The sequence below is a fragment of the Dendrobates tinctorius genome, unplaced genomic scaffold (genome assembly GCF_039654945.1).
Source record: "Dendrobates tinctorius isolate UK_male_01 unplaced genomic scaffold, ASM3965494v1 ptg000257l, whole genome shotgun sequence".
Taxonomy (NCBI): Eukaryota; Metazoa; Chordata; class Amphibia; order Anura; family Dendrobatidae; genus Dendrobates; species Dendrobates tinctorius.
The window spans coordinates 7,164,877-7,189,752 of NW_027361924.1; the positions used below are offsets into that span (position 1 = coordinate 7,164,877).

The following is a 24,876-nucleotide window of genomic DNA, read 5'->3' on the forward strand; positions in this document are numbered from 1 at the left end:
ATCCTATCCTATGTGATACTGACTGCTGAGCCATGTATCTAATCCCCTCCTGTGTGATACTGACTGCTGAGTCGTGTATCTAATCCTCTCCTGTGTGATACTGACTGCTGAGCCGTGTATCTAATCCTATCCTGTGTGATACTGACTGCTGAGCTGTGTATCTAATCCTATCCTGTGTGATACTGACTGCTGAGCCGTGTATCTAATCCTATCCTGTGTGATACTGTCTGCTGAGCTGTGTATCTAATCCTCTCCTGTGTGATACTGACTGCTGAGCCGTGTATCTAATCCTCTCCTGTGTGATACTGACTGCTGAGCCGTGTATCTAATCCTCCCGTGTGATACTGACTGTTGAGCCGTGTATCTAACCCTATCCTGTGTGATACTGACTGCTGAGTCGTGTATCTAATCCTATCCTGTGTGATACTGACTGCTGAGCCGTGTATCTAATCCTCTCCTGTGTGATACTGTCTGCTGAGCCTTGTATCTAATCCTATCCTGTGTGATACTGACTGCTGAGCTGTGTATCTAATCCTATCCTGTGTGATATTGACTGCTGAGCCGTGTATCTAATCCTATCCTGTGTGATACTGTCTGCTGAGCTGTGTATCTAATCCTATCCTGTGTGATACTGACTGCTGAGCCATGTATCTAATCCTCTCCTGTGTGATACTGACTGCTGAGCCGTGTATCTAATCCTATCCTGTGTCATACTGTCTGCTGAGCCGTGTATCTAATCCTCCCGTGTGATACTGACTGCTGAGCCGTGTATCTAACCCTATCCTGTGTGATACTGACTGCTGAGTTGTGTATCTAATCCGCTCCTGTGTGATACTGACTGCTGAGCCGTGTATCGAATCCTCCCCTGTGTGATACTGACTGCTGAGCCGTGTATCTTATCCTATCCTGTGTGATACTGACTGCTGAGCCGTGTATCTAATCCTCTCCTGTGTGATACTGACTGCTGAGCCGTGTATCTAATCCTATCCTGTGTGATACTGTCTGCTGAGCCGTGTATCTAATCCTCTCCTGTGTGATACTGACTGCTGAGCCGTGTATCTAATCCTATCCTGTGTGATACTGTCTGCTGAGCCGTGTATCTAATCCTATCCTGTGTGATACTGACTGCTGAGCTGTGTATCTAATCCTATCCTGTGTGATACTGACTGCTGAGCCGTGTATCTAATCCTATCCTGTGTGATACTGACTGCTGAGCCGTGTTTCTAACCCGATCCTGTTTGATACTGACTGCTGAGCCATGTATCTAATCCTATCCTGTGTGATACTGACTGCTGAGCCGTGTATCTAATCCTATCCTGTGTGATACTGACTGCTGAGCCGTGTTTCTAACCTGATCCTGTGTGATACTGACTGCTGAGCCATGTATCTAATCTTCTCCTGTGTGATACTGACTGCTGAGCCGTGTATCTAATCCTCTCCTGTGTGATACTGTCTGCTGAGCCGTGTATCTAATCCTATCCTGTGTGATACTGAATGCTGAGACGGGTATCTAATCCTCCCCTGTGTGATACTGACTGCTGAGCCGTGTATCTAATCCTATCCTGTGTGATACTGACTGCTGATCCATGTATCTAATCCCCTCCTGTGTGATACTGTCTGCTGAGCCGTGTATCTAATCCTCTCCTGTGTGATACTGACTGCTGAGCCGTGTATCTAATCCTATCCTGTGTGATACTGTCTGCTGAGCCGTGTATCTAATCCTATCCTGTGTGATACTGACTGCTGAGCTGTGTATCTAATTCTATCCTGTGTGATACTGACTGCTGAGCCGTGTATCTAATCCTATCCTGTGTGATACTGTCTGCTGAGCTGTGTATCTAATCCTATCCTGTGTGATACTGACTGCTGAGCCATGTATCTAATCCTCTCCTGTGTGATACTGACTGCTGAGCCGTGTATCTAATCCTCTCCTGTGTGATACTGACTGCTGAGCCGTGTATCTAATCCTATCCTGTGTGATACTGTCTGCTGGGCCGTGTATCTAATCCTCTCCTGTGTGATACTGACTGCTGAGCCGTGTATCTAATCCTATCCTGTGTGATACTGTCTGCTGAGCCGTGTATCTAATCCTATCCTGTGTGATACTGACTGCTGAGCTGTGTATCTAATCCTATCCTGTGTGATACTGACTGCTGAGCCGTGTATCTAATCCTATCCTGTGTGATACTGTCTGCTGAGCTGTGTATCTAATCCTATCCTGTGTGATACTGACTGCTGAGCCATGTATCTAATCCTCTCCTGTGTGATACTGACTGCTGAGCCGTGTATCTAATCCTATCCTGTGTCATACTGTCTGCTGAGCCGTGTATCTAATCCTCCCGTGTGATACTGACTGCTGAGCCGTGTATCTAACCCTATCCTGTGTGATACTGACTGCTGAGTTGTGTATCTAATCCGCTCCTGTGTGATACTGACTGCTGAGCCGTGTATCTAATCCTCCCCTGTGTGATACTGACTGCTGAGCTGTGTATCTAATCCTATCCTGTGTGATACTGACTGCTGAGCCGTGTATCTAATCCTCTCCTGTGTGATACTGACTGGTGAGCCGTGTATCTAATCCTATCCTGTGTGATACTGTCTGCTGAGCCGTGTATCTAATCCTCTCCTGTGTGATACTGACTGCTGAGCCGTGTATCTAATCCTATCCTGTGTGATACTGACTGCTGAGGTGTGTATCTAATCCTATCCTGTGTGATAGTGACTGCTGAGCCGTGTATCTAATCCTATCCTGTGTGATACTGAATGCTGAGCCGGGTATCTAATCCTCCCCTGTGTGATACTGACTGCTGAGCCGTGTATCTAATCCTATCCTGTGTGATACTGACTGCTGAGCCATGTATCTAATCCTCTCTTGTGTGATACTGACTGCTGAGCCGTGTATCTAATCCTATCCTGTGTGATACTGACTGCTGAGCCATGTATCTAATCCCCTCCTGTGTGATACTGACTGCTGAGCCGTGTATCTAATCCTCTCCTGTGTGATACTGACTGCTGAGCCGTGTATCTAATCCTCTCCTGTGTGATACTGACTGCTGAGTCGTGTATCTAATCCTATCCTGTGTGATACTGACTGCTGAGCTGTGTATCTAATCCTATCCTGTGTGATACTGACTGCTGAGCCGTGTATCTAATCCTATCCTGTGTGATACTGTCTGCTGAGCCGTGTATCTAATCCTCTCCTGTGTGATACTGACTGCTGAGCCGTGTATCTAATCCTCTCCTGTGTGATACTGACTGCTGAGCCGTGTATCTAATCCTCCCGTGTGATACTGACTGTTGAGCCGTGTATCTAACCCTATCCTGTGTGATACTGACTGCTGAGTCGTGTATCTAATCCGCTCCTGTGTGATACTGACTGCTGAGCCGGGTATCTAATCCTCCCCTGTGTGATACTGACTGCTGAGCCGTGTATCTAATCCTATCCTGTGTGATACTGACTGCTGAGCCGTGTATCTAATCCTCTCCTGTGTGATACTGACTGCTGAGCCGTGTATCTAATCCTATCCTGTGTGATACTGACTGCTGAGCCGTGTATCTAATCCTCTCCTGTGTGATACTGACTGCTGAGCCGTGTATCTAATCCTATCCTGTGTGATACTGTCTGCTGAGCCGTGTATCTAATCCTCCCCTGTGTGATACTGACTGCTGAGCCGTGTATCTAATCCTATCCTGTGTGATACTGACTGCTGAGTTGTGTATCTAATCCTATCCTGTGTGATAGTGACTGCTGAGCTGTGTATCTAATCCTCTCCTGTGTGATACTGACTGCTGAGCCGTGTATCTAATCCTATCCTGTGTGATACTGACTGCTGAGCCGTGTATCTAATCCTATCCTGTGTGATACTGACTGCTGAGCCATGTGTCTAATCCTATCCTGTGTGATAGTGACTGCTGAGCTGTGTATCTAATCCTATCCTGTGTGATACTGACTGCTGAGCTGTGCATCTAATCCTATCCTGTGTGATAGTGACTGCTGAGCCGTGTATCTAATCCTCTCCTGTGTGATACTGTCTGCTGAGCTGTGTATCTAATCCTATTCTGTGTGATACTGACTGCTGAGTCATGTATCTAATCCTATTCTGTGTGATACTGACTGCTGAGCCGGGTATCTAATCCTCCCCTGTGTGATACTGACTGCTGAGCCGTGTATCTAATTCTCTCCAGTGTGATACTGACTGCTGAGCCGTGTATCTAGTCCTCTCCTGTGTGATACTGACTGCTGAGCCGTGTATCTAATCCTCTCCTGTGTGATACTGACTGCTGAGCTGTGTACCTAATCCTCTCCTGTGTGATACTGACTGCTGAGCTGTGTATCTAATCCTATCCTGTGTGATACTGACTGCTGCGCCATGTATCTAATCCTCCCCTGTGTGATACTGACTGCTGAGCCGTGTATCTAATCCTCTCCTGTGTGATACTGACTGCTGAGCTGTGTATCTAATCCTCTCCTGTGTGATACTGACTGCTGAGCCGTGTATCTAATCCTCTCCTGTGTGATACTGTCTGCTGAGCCGTGTATCTAATCCTATTCTGTGTGATATTCACTGCTGAGCTGTGTATCTAATCCTATCCTGTGTGATACTGACTGCTGAGCCGTGTATCTAATCCTATCCTGTGTGATACTGTCTGCTGAGCCATGTATCTAATCCTCTCCTGTGTGATACTGACTGCTGAGCCGTGTATCTAATCCTCTCCTGTGTGATACTGACTGCTGAGCCATGTATCTTATCCTCTCCTGTGTGATACTGACTGCTGAGCTGTGTGTCTAATCCTATTCTGTGTGATACTGACTGCTGAGACGTGTATCTAATCCTCCCCTGTGTGATACTGACTGCTGAGCCGTGTATCTAATCCTTTCCTGTGTGATACTGTCTGCTGAGCCGTGTATCTAATCCTCTCCTGTGTGATACTGACTGCTGAGCCGTGTATCTAATCCTCTCCTGTGTGATACTGACTGCTGAGCCGTGTATCTAATCATCTCCTGTGTGATACTGACTGCTGAGCCGTGTATCTAATCCTCTCCTGTGTGATACTGACTGCTGAGCTGTGTATCTAATCCTCTCCTGTGTGATACTGACTGCTGAGCCGTGTATCTAATCCTCTCCTGTGTGATACTGTCTGCTGAGCCGTGTATCTAATCCTATTCTGTGTGATATTCACTGCTGAGCTGTGTATCTAATCCTATCCTGTGTGATACTGACTGCTGAGCCGCGTATCTAATCCTCTCCTGTGTGATACTGACTGCTGAGCCGTGTATCTAATCCTCTCCTGTGTGATACTGACTGCTGAGCCGCGTATCTAATCCTCTGTGAGCTGTGCCCATTAGATTCCATAGTAGCAGGAGTGGCAGATACATGGCGGAGAAATGTCTAGGCACAGTGGGGCGGGGAGCGGTGGGGCGAGGCGGGTGTGATGCGGGTGATCACCTGTCGGGCGGTCCCCGGTGCAGCCTCGTCGCCTCCTCCCAGGTCACTGCTCAAACTTTCCTGCCGTACAATGACTTCGCACAGTTCTTAGACGTGTCTGCGACCAAAGTCTGCGGATTCGGTGCTCGGACCCACCTGCCGAGGATTAACCCCGGGGAAGCTCCCGGCATGGTGGCTCGCTGAGTGCGGCCTCTTTGACCGACAGGTAAGGGCTGCATCAAGTCCTAAAGGGCTCGTTCAAAAAACAGCGCCACCCCTGTCTAGAGGTTGTCAATGGAACTTCAGCTGAGCCGCAATACCAGACACAACCTGACGACACATGTGGCGCTGTCTCGGTTAGTGTAAAGTTCTTGCAATCCTGGACAACCCCTTTAAAGGGGTCTAGAGGGGTCCGTGTTTATACGTGACCTGCAACATTGATGGGAGCTGGGAGGTAATTACTCACAATACATGATAGATTAAGAATGGAAATTACAGGCACAATTTAGATACTAATGCAAATACCTAAAAACAAGATAAAAAGACATATAATAAAAGAGGGGAAAAAAGGGGAGAAAGCATAATTTAAATAATAGGTCACTTTTTCAATAGTAAGATTTAACCCCTCAGGCGCCAACGTGCCAAGCCTTAAAGCTGGTGCTCGTGGTGTGAGAACGAAATTCTTTTGCCCCATTCTTGATGGAAGTGGAACACAAACACCTGGCAGCCCTACATGCAAAACAACCCGGATTGGAGTACGTCCGGGTTGTAGACATAGACGAGGACCTAAGAGTTATGTCGCTGGGAGCAAGAAGATTTCGGAGAGTGCGGTTTCTCCTGAGAATCGTTCTTGGTTGCACAGGAATGTGCGCTGACGAGACGGGTCCCCTTTCAAAACAAACCAGTATTTTTTCCAAGAGGTTCCGTGTGGCCACATGAGATTGGGTAAAAGTGGTAATAAGACACCGTCTCGTGAAATCAGATGATCCACCAGACCTAGTGTTCCTGCATTTAATTTGTTCAATGCTCGAGCCCTCGTGAATGTGTGGCGCCCCTGAGGGTTCTGTCGCCACAGAGGTACTGCACCTCCTCCTGAGGTGTGGTGCACCACCATCCAGGTAAGGTGGAGACCCCTGACCACGCTCCAACACCTGCACCCCACACCACAAAGTAGTGTAGCAAACCACATTGCGGCTCCCTGCTTGGAACACGAAGCGTGCTGGGAGGCGGGTGGAGTTTAGTTTGCACTAAAGAGGGGGAAGAGGATAGGATATGGGGAGTTGGTCACAGGAGTCTGACGAGGTCAGTCTGTGTAAGATCCCCTAAGAGGGATGAAGGAGGGAACGTGCTGCAGCCGACCTCAGTGATCTGGGTCCGCTGGCACAGGAAAGGAACACTGAAAGAAAGCCTGACTCTCCATAAGAAGGAAAGGATTAGTACGGAACGTGAGGAGAGGAAGAGAACCCCTCTCAAGTTCTAGGCGCAAGGCCGGGGTCCGGTCCCCGAGGTTGTTTGAATACTTATGGTCCCGCAACAGACACCGGAGGAATAGAAGTTTGTCATCACTTTATTCCCACATCAGACTTGGGGGCACAACAGCAACGATAGTGAGCCGGGAGCAAGGTAGCAAGGAGTCCCCGAAGCAGGCTACAGCTGTCTGCCGTACAAGTAGAGTTCATAGGAACATCTGACAGGAGGAACTTCAGTGTAATTCAGTACTGTGAGTACTTCATTCAAAGGCGCTAAGTGGGAGACGTTCAGAAAAGGCACATATGTTGGCGGGGTGTTGGAAAGGAGTGATTCATCTTGCCTGGAGGTTGGCAGGGCTCCTGACCTGGAGGACACGGCACGGATGCAGGCTCTTGAGCCACCACAGACTGTGAGTAAAGCTTTGAAACTACATGCCCTGGTATCCTCCATTTATTCCTGCGTCAACTTGCCCAGCACTGCTACATCCCTTGCGCCCGACACTACACCATCTAAGTGTCACTTCATTCACTCTGCCCTGGGACTACAGCCCTGCCTGTGGAGGGCTATAACATCACTGCTGCACCACACCATCTGTCCCAGAGGATCTGTCTGCAGCGTCGGCTTAACATCTACCTTGACGAACACCACAGGTGGCGTCACGACTTACACATTGACACTGAAAATTTACAATGGGTGCCCAGGGCCACGGGCCGGATTCCAGCTAACGTGACATCTCCCCTTGAGGACCATCGGGCCCGGTACCGAGTACCCCACAGCCCTGGGTGTGAGGGCGACCCAAATGCGTCAGAAACCAGTTTTTTGGGGGGACCTTTAGTTTTGAAATGGTGTTTCAAAACCTCGGCTTCTTTAAAAAAAAATCAGTGTCATTTGTACAATTCTTGCGGATCCTCCAATATTGCCCATAGGGGATATTCAAGATCCACTTAGGGAGATGACCACTACTAAAGCTCAGATAGCTATTTACATCCACCTTTTTGAAATGCGTGGAGGTTGAAAAACAGCCAAGCGAATCAACATGTATCATCAGGTCCAAAAATTGAATTGCTGTCCTAGACATGTTCGCTGAAAATTTTAGACCCCAGGAATTCATATTAAGAGACTGGACAAAATCGAGTGCTTCCAGTTCGGAACCAGTTCAGACGATAAATAGATCGTCGATAAACCAGCGATAAATGGCTATTTTACCAGCCGCCAGTGAGGACTGCGCAATGAAGACGGATTCAAATGCCCCCATGAAAAGATTTGCGTAACCAGGGGCAAATCTCGTCCCCATTGCGCAGCCCCTCACCTGGCGGTAAAAAACCTTTTCAAAAGGTAAAATGTTATTGCTGAGGATAAACATAGCTTTTTTTTAAAAAAAAAAAATCCCTTTGCAAAGGAGGTAAATGATCATCGGTGAACAGGAATTGGGTTATTGCCTCGAGACCTAGATCATGAGGGATGCTTGAATATAGGGCTTGTACATCCATAGTCAGTAAAAAACAATTTGGAGTACTAGGTAATAATACGAGATGGTGAGTCAGATGGGAGGAGTCTCTGAGATAGGAGTCCAAGCTCATATATAGTGTGAGAGGTTACTGGTGATAGAGGCGATACCAGAGATGATGGGACGACCAGGGGGGTTAACAGGGTCTTTGTGAATTTTAGGTAAAAAATAAAAGAAGGGGGTCTTGAACCTGGCAATATTAAGGAATTTAAATTCCTTTTTGTTTAGGGTCCCACAGGAACATGGTGAACTGGGAAAAGATAGAGGCTGACATGTCTTGCTCCAATTTAGCCTAGTAATCAGAATCGCCCAATATTCTAAAGCGCTCCTTGACGTACGCCAGCTCCTATTCGTGACGACCCCCCCTTTATCTGCATTTTTTATGATTGAAATCATCTCCTTCGTCTGCTCCTCTCCTGAGGTACCCGGACGGAGCTGCAGTAGACTTCCCCTTAATTGACCGCCAGCTTGGCGCTCCATCTAGACCGTCCTTTCTGACTTAGGCTTAGCACAGACATGACCAATCAATCTGACAATCAGGGAAACCTGCAGGAGTTGCCCATAGCAACCAATCAGGTTCCTGCTTTCACTTTCAAAAAGGGCTCTGGAAAATGAGAACTGGAATTTGATTGGTTGCCATGAGGCGACCCTTTTCGCTTGTGTTATTTATGATACATATCTCCGTATTGGTCGTACATAAATGAAGAGCACAGTAAGTATCATCAGAGAATACATAAAGGGGGCCGAGTCCAGGCCTCCATCTTCATGTCCATAACAACCGTGACTGCGGTGCTTGGAATACACGTGGACAGATGCCGCCGGTCACTCCTGTGCGAGGACACAAGCCGCGGAGACACCATCACGTGTTTCTCAACGCAAGCAATGACTAGCCAGGTCTTTCCCCGGGAAGGAACAACCACGGGAAGGGCAGTCTCCAATGAAGGAAACCACCTATGCCAAAACATGGTATCCATCCACAGACAGCTGTTTCGGGGTATTGCCCCTCATCAGTGTGGAGTAGGAAACTGGCTAGTAGGAGCAATGCCTAGTAAAAGACTGTGAAAATGAGGATGAGTGACCTCGTGGAGATCAAACATCCAACACTGCGGAGACACCATCACATGTTTCTCAACGCACTCATCCTCATTTTCACAGTCTTTTACTAGGCATTGCTCCTACTAGCCAGTTTCCTACTCCACACTGATGAGGGGCAATACCCCGAAACAGCTGTCTGTGGATGGATACCATGTTTTGGCATAGGTGGTTTCCTTCATTGGAGACTGCCCTTCCCGTGGTTGTTCCTTCCCGAGGAAAGACCTGGCTAGTCATTGCTTGCGTTGAGAAACACGTGATGGTGTCTCCGCGGCTTGTGTTTTGCATGTTTTTGCATATTTCCCATAAGGGATGGGGGCATTGCTCTAGATCACTGCGTTGAGAAACATGTGATGGTGTCTCCGCAGTGTTGGATGTTTGATCTCCACGAGGTCACTCATCCTCATTTTCACTCCTGTGTGAGGGACAATACCAGGATATGGAGAACCACAGTAGTCACCTGTGGGCCATGATTAAGTGATTTTTTTCGGAGAGGACCCCTTAAAGACATCCCAGAATGTTCTGCGACAGTTGTCCGATCTCTAGGCACTGACAAAACCTCCTGGAAATCTCCAAAAAGGGAAAATGGCTAATGTTACTCCACAGAACTGTGCAAAAGTCATTGGCAGGTGCTGCCGAGAAAAAGGCTTCCAGAAATATCAGGGTTAATAGTTATATTCATCAATTAATAATATGCAAATTGAATAAATTAAGGAGAAATGTAAATCCCATCGCTATCTTGCGACCGCCCGTTACCTCCATCATCAGTACATGGTGACCGCCCGTTACCTCCATCATCAGTACATGGTGACCGCCCGTCACCTCCATCATCAGTATCTGGTGACCGCCCGTCACCTCCATCATCAGTACATGGTAACCGCCCGTCACCTCCATCATCAGTATCTGGTGACCGCCCATCACCTCCATCATTAGTATCTGGTGACCGCCCGTCACCTCCATCATCAGTATCTAGTGACTACCTGTCACTTTGGTCTTGTGGAAGGTCTGGGCCTTTTGGTCACAGTCCTTCCGTGAAGACAACTTCTCCGAACAGTAGATGGGTGGAGCTGATGCCACTGGTTGCTGCCAGTTCTGAGCTGATGCCACTGCAGGACATCTTGCTATTTAGAAGCGATATGTCTCATCTGCTGCTCTAAGTTCCTTTTGCCGTCTACTGCGTTTACGGTCCTCAACATTCCCCATTTCTAGGTGCTTCTTCACACGAGCTTGAACAATACATCTTGAATCTCCAGTCTGCTGTGAAATCTTTCCTGGGAGACACCTTGCAGATGCAGTATAATTACCTTGTGTCTTGTTGCTGTGCTCAGTCTCACCATGTGTATAGACCTGTGATATGAATCTGTCTTCCACATCCTCACCTTTGTGGTAGAGTTTGTCTGTCCCTCACCCAGGTTTAAGCCTCCCACACAGCTGTTTCTGCTTCAGTTAATGGCCTTGTCTCTTCCTACATAGGCAACTGATGCTTATCATCCTCATCATACACCCGACTATAATCCTACAACATTCCTGACTTTGTTGAAATGAACCTAGAAGAAGTGATGAAGACGACGGGCGCTCCCCAAATATCAATGGGATTTACATTTCTCTTTTGTTTGAATTTTATTAATTAATACAAATTAATCTATTAACCCTTCTATTTCTGAAATCGTTCTTACTTTGCAGTATTTTTGCACACCTGCCTTAACATTTTTGCACAGTTCTCCACTTCTCTTTTTATGCTCCAACCACTTTTTGCAAAAAGTGCCAAAAATGCCAAAAAAAATTGGCTTTTTTATGTCTTTTCTCTTGGGCAATTGACATGCAGCAAAAATGAAATCTGCTCCGCAGGTGAATTTTTTTTTTTTAGAAAGGAGAAGGGGTTAAGTAACGGGTCTCGCGGTCTTGCAACACCAATTGGTTTTGGAGTGATAAATGGACTTTTGCCTATTTCAATAATAATCCGGGCAGAGAGCGGAAGCGAAACTTCGCTATCAGCACCCACAATGGGTTAGCGACCTTGGCAAATAAGAGGAATCAAAACATGCAAAAGTGTTCAGTCCCATCTCAAAGGTGAATGTGAGAGCAGCCAGGTAATGTGAGCCAAGAAGGCGCCCATGTCCAGCTCACTTCTGCCCCCTGCTGGTGTCACTGCTGTAGTGTTTCGGTGGTGATTTAGTAAATGCACAATGGACGGAAAGAACAAAACATCTCTCACAATGCAAAATATTTCATTGTCCTATTAGTAAGGATGGATCTTACAACGCAAAAATATACCCCCTTCCCCTGTTGTGGGAGTAAATGATGGGTCCATGGGGAGGAATTAAGCATTGGTTTAGAACAACAGATACATGACGATGTTTATGATTTTTCCAAGGTTTCAGGTATCACCAGTGGATGGTAGAGCTTCTGCAGTAGGGTGGACTACCACGAAATCAAAGACCTCCTCCATCCCCGGACATTGTCCCTACAAACTACAACCACATCCTCCATCTACAAGGATAATCCCTACAACCACATCCTCAATCTACAAGGATAATCCCTACAACCACATCCTCCATCTACAAGGATAATCCCTACAACCACATCCTCCATCTACAAGGATAATCCCTACAACCACATCCTCCATCTACAAGGATAATCCCTACAACCACATCCTCCATCTACAAGGATAATCCCTACAACCACATCCTCCATCTACAAGGATAATCCCTACAACCACATCTTCCATCTACAAGGATAACTACAAACACATCCTCCATCTGCAAGGATAATCCCTACAACCACATCCTCCATCTTCAAGGATAATCCCTACAACCACATCCTCCATCTTCAAGGATAATCCCTACAATCACATCCTCTATCTACGATTGTCCTGACAACCACATCCTTGGTCTTCAAAGATAATCCCAACAACAAAATCCTTAATCTACAAGGGTAACCCATACAATCACAGTCTCGGTCTACAAGGCTAATCACGTCAACCACATCCTCGGTCTACAACGATAATTCTTTCAACTACATCCTCCATCTCCAGAGATTGTCCCTACAACAACATCTTCCATATCCAGGGATAATGCTTACAACCACATCCTCCATCTCCATGGACTGTCCCTAGAACCTTCTACTCCTCCATCTTCAGTCCCTACAATCTCAGTCTTCTCCACTGCCTATTCCACCCTATGCCAAGATGAATGTCCGCAATCTGTTATCTCCCCTGGTCATCCTCCGCTTCTTCCAGATCTTCTTATCCTGTACGGCCTTCAGTTTGGTGGCCAGTGTAAATGAATACCACACCCAATATGGCGCCTGGTGTATGTTCACCTGGATTTTGGCCTTCGTTGTGACCATCCTCATCGTTGTTTTGGAGTTGACCGGATTCTACAGTTCCATCCCGATATCTTGGGAGGACTTCACGTCAGCTTTCTCCATGTTGGCCACCTTGATGCTCTTCACCACTTCCATCGTGTACCCGTCTGTCTACGTACACTTCCGTTGCCCTGGAAATGTTTGTGCGTATCTTGGATCCGCCACTGCCATGTCTATATTGTGCTTCATCGCTTACGCCATCGAGGTGGGCCTTACTCGAGCAAAACCTGGGGAGATAAGTGGGTTTCTGTCCACCGTGCCGGGACTCCTGAAGGTCTTTGAATCCTACGTGGCCTGCATCATCTTCTCCCTTCTTACTGGACATTTCTCGCATGCCGGACTCCAGTGGTCCGTGGCAGTGTACTCCATTTGCTTCATCATCACTACACTCATCATCCTCCTAACCATTGGCCGCCTCTTGGCAAAGTTGCCTATAAATATTGAAAGAGTTCTCATTGGCTTTAACATTTTGGCGGTGTTGATGTACATCACCGTGGTGGTCATATGGCCCTTGTATTTTTTCAGGATCTTTCCAAACAGGAATGGGTGCAGTGGCTATGTGTGTCCCTACGATAATGGGATTGGCATCACGATCCTGACCTGCATTAACTTCTTGGCGTATGTTGTGGACACCGTTTACTCCTTCAAGATGGTTTTCTTCACTGTCCAAGCCTAGACTCCTAACCTACGGATGGACCTTCTCTAGGATCATGGATGTCCTCCTCCAAGATCTTGTGTATATGCAGATGTCACAGAGCCAAATCTGTCATCGAACCTTCTGTAGTCTAACATGCCAAAGAAAAATAAAGAACGCACCCGAACTATAGACGGTGAGGAGGTTCCTGTCCTAATCGGGTGCCCCTCTACTGAGTGCCCACAGGCTCCAGATGATACAAAGAGACTATAGAGAAAGAATATAAGTTGTAGTATCACGATAACGCATCCATACACATAACCATCCCGGAGATGTCCAGGAAATCTTAGCTGCTTTCTTCTAAAAACAGCGCCACCCATGTGCACAGGTCATGTATGGTATTACAGCTCAGTCCTATTAAAGTGAATGTCGCTGAGCTACAATACCGCTAAAAAAACCTGTGGGGCTGATTTTGGAAGCAAGAAGTCATGTTTTTCAAAATCCCAGATGACCCCTTTAAACGATGACCACCTTACCATCATCAATACCGCTTCGGATTTAACCCTTTATTGGTTTGAAAACTAAAAATGTCAAAGGGGAGGGAGGCTGCATCCTTTCTTGTACACGAGTCGAGTATATTTTGGGTCAAAATAATTTTCTATAGAATTAAAAAGTTACAGAAAGAAATGTAAATAAGATAAAAGTCCTGTAATCCAGCACCAGTGGAACCAGATTGAAGCCAGATTATCAGATATTTTAGATTATAGGTCAGTTTGTAGGAAGTCCCTGAATTGGAAAAAAAAAAGTCTGGATTAAATGAATTTTCCCGCTGATGTTGCTGTGATTCTGCTCGGAGTCATTTATTACAATTCTCCATTTTCACCTTTGTGTTGTTTTTTTTAATTTAGTTTGTTTCTCTGGATCTGATGGCTGATGACCAATATGGCCTCCATGACCGGGAGATAATGATGGGAGGAGTAGTAGGGTACAGTGATCCCTTGTGGAGGACGTAATGGTCCCATTATGGGCACTGGGGTGGAGACTGATTGGCACAGAAGGGAGAGAATCGGTGATGAGACTCGGCCTGCAGGGAGGCGAGGACGGAGCCGAGACCACCGAGTCTCATCTCAGTCAGCTCATACAGGTAGTGACAGAAGTAATGCAGGGGTCTGGTGTCAGATAAATATAGGGATCTGGTCTGGGGTGGGATGAATATAAGGGTCTGGGGTCCTATGAATATATGGGTCTGGTCTGGGGTCCTATAAATATAGGGGTCTGGTCTGGAGTCATAACTATAGGGATCTGGTCTGGGGTCGGGTGAATATAGTGGTCTGGTGTGGGGTCGGATGAATATAGGGGTCTGATCTGGGGTCGGATGAATATAAGGGTCTGGTCTGGGTCAGATGAATATAGGGGTCTGGTCTGGGGTCGGATGAACATAGGGGTCTGGGGTCAGATGAATATAGGGCAGTTGCGTAGCTATGGGAGGCAGAGGGTGTGATTACCCCGGGCCCTGCGCTCTCAGGGGCCCACCCAGAGCTACGCCACTTTTAACTCATCATTCCCCCTCTGCATCTGATGTTTCAGCACAGCTGGCGTGATGACGTCAATATATGGCGCCGTTGTGCTGAGATGTTTGGGGGCTCAGAATGCTCGCTGCATAGACTGGAGCAGCAGGGGAACTAAGAGGACAGGTGATAATTGAATTTTTTTATGGTGAGCACATTACACTGTATGAAGGCCTGTGGGGAGTGCATTATACTATATGGAGGCCTATGGGGAGTGCATTATATAATATGGAAGCCTATAGGGAATGCATGATACTATATGGAGGCCTATGGGGAGAGCATGATACTATATGGAGGCCTATGGGGAGTGCATTATATATGGAGGCCTGTTGTGAGTTCATTTTCCCCTCCGTCACTGAGGCCTGGTGAACTCCCTATTCTAGTGAAGGAAGGTAGTGAGCCTGATTATCAGGCACCTGGGACTAATGAAGACGATTGGCTGAGTGGAGTCACTGACTGGATTTAAGGCAGCCTACGCCCTTTCTGCCCTGCGGGTGATTTCTCTGTGGACTCTTGGACACCAGTCTGATTCCTGCTCTCCTAAAGCTAAGTTTTCTGTTTTGCCTTTTTGCATCTAAGATTTGTTTTTCTTGCTTTTTGGATTCTGCCACTCCCTGCTGGAGTGTGCAGTGTTCCTTGAGCTCTGTTTTCTGAAAGTACCTGAGTGCTGATTTAGTTTTTGAAGCTTAGTTGCTTCAGGGCCTTTTTTTTATATCAGCTTGTTAGCTTTTGTCTCTGATAGGGTTTTGGCAGATTGCAGACAGCAGCCTTCCTATCCGTTCCTATCTAGGTAGTTTTTGGGCCCCGTCTTTGCTCAGCCTGTCTTTCTGTCTGTGTAAGTGTTTTCATCTTGCTTCACCGTCATTATATGTGGGGGGCTGCCTATTGCTTTGGGGTCTGCTCTGGGGCAGTTAGATTTCCCCTTTCCTTCTTTAGGTCTATGTATCTCTCCAGCTGTGATCAAGGGGTCTAGGTCATCGTAGGAACCCCCCACGGCTACTGCTAGTTGTGTTGATAGGTTCAGGGGTCTGCAATCTGATAGTTGCCAACTTCTCTGGTTTTCAGGACTTAGCTAGCATTTCTGTTTTTGCCTCCTACGGTGACTCAATCATAACAGAATCACCCGCCAAACCGCAGATCCTGGGGTACTCAATAGCAGGAAAGAATTGTGTTTAAAAAAAAAAAAAAAAAGGTGTGTGTATATTCTTTCCTCTATATCTCTGAGGCCGTAGGGGGAATTTTTTTTTTCTCTCAATGGAGATAAAGCAAGTGTCTGATCGTGTGGAGCAGCTCGCTGCTGAAGTGCGAGGAATTTCCGCCTATCTTGCTCGTTCACATGCTGTTGAACCAAAGATCCCCACACCTGATGTATTTTTTGGGGATCGATCTAAATTTTTGAGTTTCAAAAATAATTGTAAATTATTTTTTGCCTTGAAGCCTAACTCGTCAGGGAGCTCCACGCAGCAGGTTAAAATTGTCATCTCTTTGCTGCGCGGCGATCCCCAGGATTGGGCGTTTTCTTTGAAACCAGATGACCCTATTCTGACTAATGTGAACGCATTTTTTCAAGCCTTGGGGTTGCTGTACGACGAACCTAATGCTATTGATCAGGCTGAAAAGACCCTGTTAGCATTGAACCAGGGTCGAGAATCTGCAGAGTTGTACTGTCAAAAGTTCCGAAAGTGGGCGGTCCTTACTACCTGGAATGATAATGCCTTGGCTGCTCTCTTTCGGAAGGGTTTGTCAGAAGCCGTAAAAGATACTATGGTGGGATTTCCTGTTCCCTCTGGTCTGGACGATTCTATGTCTTTAGCCATTCAGGTAGATTGGCGTTTACGTGAACGCAGGATTACACGAGAGGTGTTGCCACCGGTTGAACAGACGTCTGAACCTATGCAATGTGATAGAGTTTTGTCTAAGGCGCAACGTCAGGAATTCAGAAGGCGTAATAAGCTGTGTTTTTTCTGTGGAGATGTCTCACATGTTATTTCTGTTTGTCCTAAACGTGAGAAACGCTTTGCACACACGTTTTCTGTTGGTGGGGTTCAGCCTAAGTTTCTTTTGGCGATTACTCTGATCTGTTCCCTGTCCACGTTTTCCGCCAAGGCTTTTGTGGATTCGGGAGCAGCGCTAAACCTAATGGACTTGGATTTTGCTAAACGTTGTGGATTTCCGTTGACACCTCTGCAGACGCCTATCCCTTTGAGGGGGATTGATGCTACCCCTCTGGCTAAAAATAAACCTCAGTTTTGGACCCAGTTGGTCATGCGGGTCGCCCCAGACCACCAAGAAAATTGCAGATTTTTGGTGTTGCATGGTCTGCATGATGCCGTTGTTCTGGGGTTTCCCTGGTTGCAGATTCATAATCCAGTTTTGGATTGGAAGTCTGTGTCTGTGGTGAGTTGGGGTTGCCGGTGTACCTTTAGTGAGGCTCCGTTTTTTTCCACCTCTCCTCAGTCGCATGAGGTTCCTGACTATTTGGCGGACTACTATGATGTATTTAGTGAGAATGAGTCTCCGTCCTTGCCTCCTCATAGGAGTTATGACTGTGCTATTGAACTAAACCCGGGGTGTAAATTTCCTAAGGGTCGGCTCTTCAATTTATCTGTACCCGAGCACGAGGCTATGCGGTCCTATATTAAGGAGGCGTTGGAGAAGGGTCATATTAGACCATCCTCTTCACCCTTAGGTGCCGGGTTTTTTTTTGTGGCCAAGAAGGATGGTTCTTTAAGGCCTTGTATTGATTATCGTGCCCTCAATAAAATTACTATTAAATATCAGTATCCGTTACCACTGATTTCGGATTTATTCTCTAGAGTCAGAGGTGCTTGCTGGTTTACCAAGCTTGACCTCAGGGGGGCGTATAATCTTATCCGCATTAAGCAGGGGGATGAATGGAAGACGTCGTTTAATACTCCGGAGGGACATTTTGAGTACCTGGTGATGCCTTTTGGGCTCACTAATGCCCCTTCTGTCTTCCAGTGCTTCATGAACGATATTTTCCGAGACTTTGTCGATAAATTTTTGATTATCTATCTGGATGATATTTTGATCTTCTCCAAGGATTGGGATTCTCATGTGGAACATATTTGGACTGTGTTCCGGATCTTGAGAGAGAATTCTCTGTATGTCAAAGGATCAAAATGCCTTTTTGGAGTACAGAGAATTTCTTTTTTGGGATTTATTTTGTCTCCGTCAACTATTGAAATGGACCCGGCCAAGGTACAGGCCATTTATGATTGGGTTCAGCCCACTTCTTTGAAGGCCCTCCAGAAGTTTTTGGGTTTTGCTAATTTTTATCGGAAATTTATAGCAAAATTTTCTAGTATTGCCAAACTATTGACTGACCTGACCAGGAAGGGTGCGGATGTGTTGAATTGGTCTCCGGAGGCGGTTGCTTCCTTTCAGGAGCTGAAGCGTAGATTTACCTCCGCCCCGGTTCTGCGGCAACCTGATGTCTCACTCCCGTTCCAGGTAGAGGTGGATGCTTCTGAGGCTGGTTTCACATTAGCGCTTTTTAAGCGCACGCACGGCCGGGGGTAGCTCCGCCCCCGAGCCGGCTCTCTGCCCGGCGTGCCCGCCCCTTGCTCGTAGCGCCGCCTCCTAGCGGACAGCGGCGCCTGCGATCGGCGCACCCTATCTTTAGCATAGGGTGCGCAGATGGTGCGCAGGCCGTGCGCTAGTTGCGCTTTGACCTGCGCTGCGCACTTTTGACGGTGCGCCGTGCGCGCCAAAATCTGAAAAGTTCGATTTTGGCGCGCACGGCGCACTGTCAAAAGTGCGCAGCGCAGGTCAAAGCGCAACTAGCGCACAGCCTGCGCACCATCTGCGCACCCTATGCTAAAGATAGGGTGCGCCGATCGCAGGCGCCGCTGTCCGCTAGGAGGCGGCGCTACAAGCAAGGGGCGGGCACGCCGGGCAGAGAGCCGGCTCGGGGGCGGAGCTACCCCCGGCCGTGCGTGCGCTTAAAAAGCGCTAATGTGAAACCAGCCTGAGATTGGTGCAGGAGCGGTGTTGTCCCAAAAGGATCCGGTAACATCTAAAATGAATCCCTGTGCTTTCTTTTCCCGTAAGTTCTCTTCATCTGAACGTAACTATGATGTGGGGAATCGGGAACTGTTGGCCATGAAATGGGCATTTGAGGAGTGGAGACATTGGTTGGAGGGAGCTAAACATCAAGTTGTGGTCCTCACTGACCACAAAAATTTGATTTACCTAAAGTCGGCTAAACGCTTGAACCCTAGACAGGCTAGGTGGGCCTTGTTTTTTACACGTTTTGATTTTGTGGTCTCTTTCCTTCCTGGAACTAAGAATGTCAAGGCAGACGCCCTCTCTAGGAGTTTCTTTGCTGATTCTCCTGTGGTGACCAAGCCTGCCACCATCTTAGGCGAAGGGGTAGTTCTTTCTGCCATCTCGCCCGATTTGAGACTTGCTCTGCAAGAGTTCCAGGAGGACAAACCTGAGCGTTGCCCCAGTGGAAAGTTGTATGTTCCTGACCAGTGGAAGAAGAGAGTGATGTCTGAAGTTCATTGCTCTGCATTGGCTGGTCATCCAGGTATTTTTGGTACTAGAGATCTGGTGAGTCGCTCTTTTTGGTGGCCCACCTTGTCTCATTATGTCAGGAATTTTGTGCAGTCCTGTGGGACTTGCTCCCGGTCTAAATCTTGTTCTCGCTCTAGTGGTTTGTTGATGCCTTTGCCGGTCCCCAGGAGGCCATGGACCCATATTTCAATGGATTTCATTTCTGATATGCCGGTCTCTCAAAGAATGACTGTTATTTGGGTGATTTGTGATAGGTTCTCTAAGATGGTTCATCTTGTACCACTCCCTAAGTTGCCATCTTCCTCTGAGTTGGTGCCTCTGTTTTTGCAACAGGTGGTTCGCTTGCACGGGATTCCTGAGAACATTGTATCTGACAGAGGAGTTCAATTTGTGTCTAAATTTTGGAGGACGTTCTGTTCCAAGTTGGGAATTCAGTTGTCCTTCTCCTCTGCTTTTCACCCTCAGAACAATGGGCAGACAGAGAGAACAAACCAGACCTTGGAGTCGTATCTGAGATGTTTTATTTCCGCTGATCAGGATGATTGGGTTTCATTTTTGCCCTTGGCCGAATTTGCTTTAAATAATAGAGCTAGTTCTGCCACTTTGATGTCACCTTTTTTTTGTAACTTTGGTTTTCACCCTCGATTTTCTTCAGGGCAGGTGGAGAATTCTGCCTGCCCAGGTGCTGACACTGTGGTGGAGAGAATGCACCAGATCTGGGACCAAGTGGTGGATAAGTTATCTCTCTCCCAGGAAAAGGCCCAGCGGTTTTCCAATCGACATAGGACCATTGGTCCCCAGTTTAAGATTGGTGATATGGTGTGGTTATCATCAAAAAATATTGCTATGAAGGTGGCTTCTCCTAAGTTTAAGCCTAGATTTATTGGACCTTACAAGATTTTGGAGATTATTAATCCGGTCTCTTTTCGTTTGGCTCTTCCTGTCACATTTAAGATCCATAATGTGTTCCATAAGTCCTTGTTGAAGAGGTTTGTTGAGCCAGTTGTGCCTGAGGTGGCACCTCCGGACCATGTATTGGTTGAAGGTAACTTGGAATATGAGGTAGAGAAAATTCTGGATTCCGTCTGGCTAGACGGAGACTCCAGTATTTGGTTAAGTGGAAGGGTTATGGTCAGGAGGATAATTCCTGGGTCTCTGCCTCTGATATTCATGCCAAAAGATTGGTGCGTGCCTTTCATCGGGCTCACCCTGATCGCCCTGGTAGCGTTGTTGAGGGTTCGGTGACCCCTCCTCAAGGGGGGGTACTGTTGTGAGTTCATTTTCCCCTCCGTCACTGAGGCCTGGTGAACTCCCTGTTCTAGTGAAGGAAGGTAGTGAGCCTGATTATCAGGCACCTGGGACTAATGAAGACGATTGGCTGAGTGGAGTCACTGACTGGATTTAAGGCAGCCTACGCCCTTTCTGCCCTGCGGGTGATTTCTCTGTGGACTCTTGGACACCAGTCTGATTCCTGCTCTCCTAAAGCTAAGTTTGCTGTTTTGCCTTTTTGCATCTAAGATTTGTTTTTGTTTTTCTTGCTTTTTGGATTCTGCCACTCCCTGCTGGAGTGTGCAGTGTTCCTTGAGCTCTGTTTTCTGAAAGTACCTGAGTGCTGATTTAGTTTTTGAAGCTTAGTTGCTTCAGGGCCATTTTTATATCAGCTTGTTGGCTTTTGTCTCTGATAGGGTTTTGGCAGATTGCAGACAGCAGCTTTCCTATCTAGATAGTTTTTGGGCCCCGTCTTTGCTCAGCCTGTCTTTCTGTCTGTGTAAGTGTTTTCATCTTGCTTCACCGTCATTATATGTGGGGGGCTGCCTATTGCTTTGGGGTCTGCTCTGGGGCAGTTAGATTTCCCCTTTCCTTCTTTAGGTCTATGTATCTCTCCAGCTGTGATCGAGGGGTCTAGGTCATCGTAGGAACCCCCCACGGCTACTGCTAGTTGTGTTGATAGGTTCAGGGGTCTGCAATCTGATAGTTGCCAACTTCTCTGGTTTTCAGGACTTAGCTAGCATTTCTGTTTTTGCCTCCTACGGTGACTCAATCATAACAGAGGCCTATGGGAAGTGCATGATACTATATAGAGGCCTATGGGGAGTGCATTATACTATATGGACGCCTATGGGGAGTGCATGATACTATATAGAGACCTATGGGGAGTGCATGATAGTATATAGGGGCCTATGGGGAGTGCATAATACTATATAGAGGCGTTTGGGGAGTGCATTATATTCTATAGAGGCCTATGGGTAGTGCACTATACTATATAAAGGACTATGGGGAGCGCATTATACTGTATGGAGGCATATGGGGGTACATTATACTTTAGAGAGGCCTATGGGGAGTGCATAATACTATATAGAGGCTTATGGGGAGTGCATGACACTATAATGAGACCTATGGGGAGTGCATTATACTATATAGAGGCGTATGGGGAGTGCATTATATTATATAGAGGCCTATGGGTAGTGCACTATAATAATAATAATAATAAAAATAATAATAATAAATTTTATTTTTATAGCGCCGACATATTCCGCAGCACTTTACATTTCAGAGGGGATTTGTACAGACAATAGACATTACAGCATAACAATAATCACATACAGTAGATTATAACAAATACCATGAGGAGTGAGGGCCCTGCTCGCAAGCTTACAGTCTATGAGGAAAGAGGGAGACACGAAAGGTGAGTGGTAACAGTTGCTCTGATTGTATGGACCAGCCATAATGTTAAGTGTGTAACAGTACAGACACAGAGGGCTAATGGATGCATAAAGCATGTGGGAACATGATGCTGGGAACCTGGTTATGGTAAAACTTTTGGCTGTGCCACACAGGGATAGGTTAGGTTAATGTGTTGAGGCGATAGGCCAGTCTGAATAAATGCGTTTTCAGGACACGCTTAATATTGTGGGGATTGGGGTCTAATCGTATTGACCTGGGAAGTGCATTCCAAAGAATTGGCGCGGCACGTGTAAAGTCTTGGAGACGGGAGTGGGAGGTTCTGACTATTGAGGATACTAACCTCAGGTCATCAGCAGAACGGAGGGCGCGGGTAGGGTGGTATACTGAAACAAGGGAGGAGATGTAGGGTGGTGCTGAGCCATGGAGGGCTTTGTGGGTGAGGGTAATAAGTTTATACTGAATTCTGGAGTGGATGGGTAGCCAGTGTAATGACTGGCACAAGGTAGAGGCATCGGTGTAACGATTGGTGAGGAATATGATCCTGGCTGCAGCATTCAAGATTGGAGAGGGGAGAGTTTGGTAAGAGGGAGACCGATTAGAAGAGAGTTACAATAGTCGAGACGAGAATGAATAAGAGAAACAGTAAGAGTTTTTGCAGAGTCAAAAGTAAGAAAAGGTCGAATTCTAGAAATGTTTTTGAGGTGCAGATGACAAGAGCGAGCCAGTGATCGAATGTGGGGGGCAAAGGAAAGCTCGGAATCAAGTATGACCCCAAGACAGCGGGCATGTTGCTGGGGAGTAATAGTGGAACCACACACGGAAATGGCAATGTCGGGTGTAGGTACATTAGTAGCGGGAGGAAACACCAGGAGTTCAGTCTTTGACAGGTTCAGTTTCAGATATAGTGAGGACATGATATTAGACACAGCGTTTAGACAATCGCCAGTGTTTTCTAGAAAGGCTGGCGTGATGTCAGGAGAAGAAGCGTATAATTGGGTGTCATCAGCATAGAGATGGTACTGGAAACCAAATCTACTGATTGCTTGACCAATAGGGGCAGTGTACAAGGAGAAGAGGAGGGGGCCTAGAACCGATCCTTGAGGAACCCCAACAGTAAGGGGAAGGTGAGAGGAGGAGGAACCGGCAAAAGAAACAGTAAAGGAGCGGTCGGAGAGATAGGAGGAGAACCAGGAGAGAACGGTGTCCTTGAGGCCAATGGAATGGAGCATAGTGAGGAGGAGCTGATGATCCACAGTGTCGAATGCTGCAGAGAGATCCAAGAGAATTAGCATGGAGTAATGACCATTTGATTTAGCTGTTAGCAGATCATTAGAGACTTTAGTGAGGGCAGTTTCAGTGGAGTGTAAAGAGCGGAAACCGGATTGGAGAGGGTCGAGAACAGAGTTTTCTGAGAGATAGCGGATAAGACGGGAGTGGACCAGGTGTTCCAGGAGTTTAGAGATGAAGGGAAGATTAGAGACAGGTCTATAGTTAGCGGCACAGTTTTGGTCGAGGGATGGTTTTTTAAGTAGTGGATGTATGATGGCATGCTTAAATGAGGAGGGAAAAATACCAGAAGAGAGAGAGAGGTTAAATATTTTAGTTAGGTGAGGGGTGACAGCAGGGGAAAGGGACTGGAGGAGATGTGACGGAAATGGGTCACTGGTGCAAGTAGTTGGGCGAGAAGATGCAAGGAGCCTGCTTACTTCTTCTGTGACTGGTTCAAAATCAGAGAGTGAGTTAGATGCAGTGGGGGAGGGAGGACAGTGCATGGTATGAGGGGATTTGGAGATAATTTCCTGTCGGATCTGGTCAATTTTTTCTTTGAAGTAATTGGCCAGATCGTCAGCTCGGAGCTCCGTGGTTGGGGCCTGTACTCTTGGATTGAGTAGAGAATGAAAAGTGTCAAAGAGACGTTTCGGGTTATTGGACAGTGAGGTGATGAGGGTGTTAAAATAGGTTTGTTTGGAGAGGTGAAGGGCAGTGTTGTATGTTCTAAGCATAAACTTAAAATGGATGAAATCTTCGTGTAGATTGGATTTTCTCCACAGACGTTCGGCGCACCTGGAGCACCGCTGCAGGAAACGTGTTTGCACCGTGTGCCAGGGTTGTCGCCGTCTGTGTTGTGGTGTTCTATTTATAGGGGGTGCAAATTCATCCAGGGCACTTTGAAGTGTTTCATTGTAATGCTTCAATGCAGAATCAGGACATGAGAGGGAGGAGATAGGGGCCAATGAAGACTGCAAGTTCTTCAGAAGTTTCTGGGTGTTAATGGCCTGTATGTTTCTATAAGTCTGGACAGTGGGGGTGACCTGAGCAGCATGGCAGTTCTTTATAGAGAATGAAAGAAGATTGTGGTCAGAGAGCGGGAGAGGGGAGTTTGCAAAATCATCCACTGCACAAAGCCGAGAGAAGACCAAGTCGAGGGAGTTTCCGTCTTCATGCGTTGGAGAATTAGTAAGCTGCGAAAGGCCAAATGAGGAGGTTAGAGATAAAAGGTGAGTAGCAGATGGGGAGAGGGGAAGAGCAATGGGGATGTTGAAATCTCCCATGATGAGGGTAGGGATGTCACAGGAGAGAAAATGT

The 24,876-nt window shown here is 47.0% G+C and overlaps 1 protein-coding gene across 1 annotated transcript; it reads left to right on the forward strand.

The window, feature by feature from the left end:
* Positions 1-5,469: 5,469 nt before the first annotated feature.
* Positions 5,470-14,328, forward strand: LOC141069181 (myeloid-associated differentiation marker-like). Its single transcript, XM_073558586.1, has 2 exons — positions 5,470-5,652; positions 11,870-14,328. Exon 2 carries the CDS (start codon positions 12,683-12,685, stop codon positions 13,535-13,537), a length of 855 nt encoding a protein of 284 aa, XP_073414687.1. The 5' UTR covers positions 5,470-5,652; positions 11,870-12,682; the 3' UTR covers positions 13,538-14,328.
* Positions 14,329-24,876: the final 10,548 nt, after the last annotated feature.

What these genes read in the sequence shown, in the direction of transcription:
- LOC141069181 (XM_073558586.1), top strand. Translation starts at nt 12,683, where the DNA reads ATGAATGTCCGCAATCTGTTATCTCCCCTGGTCATCCTCCGCTTCTTC.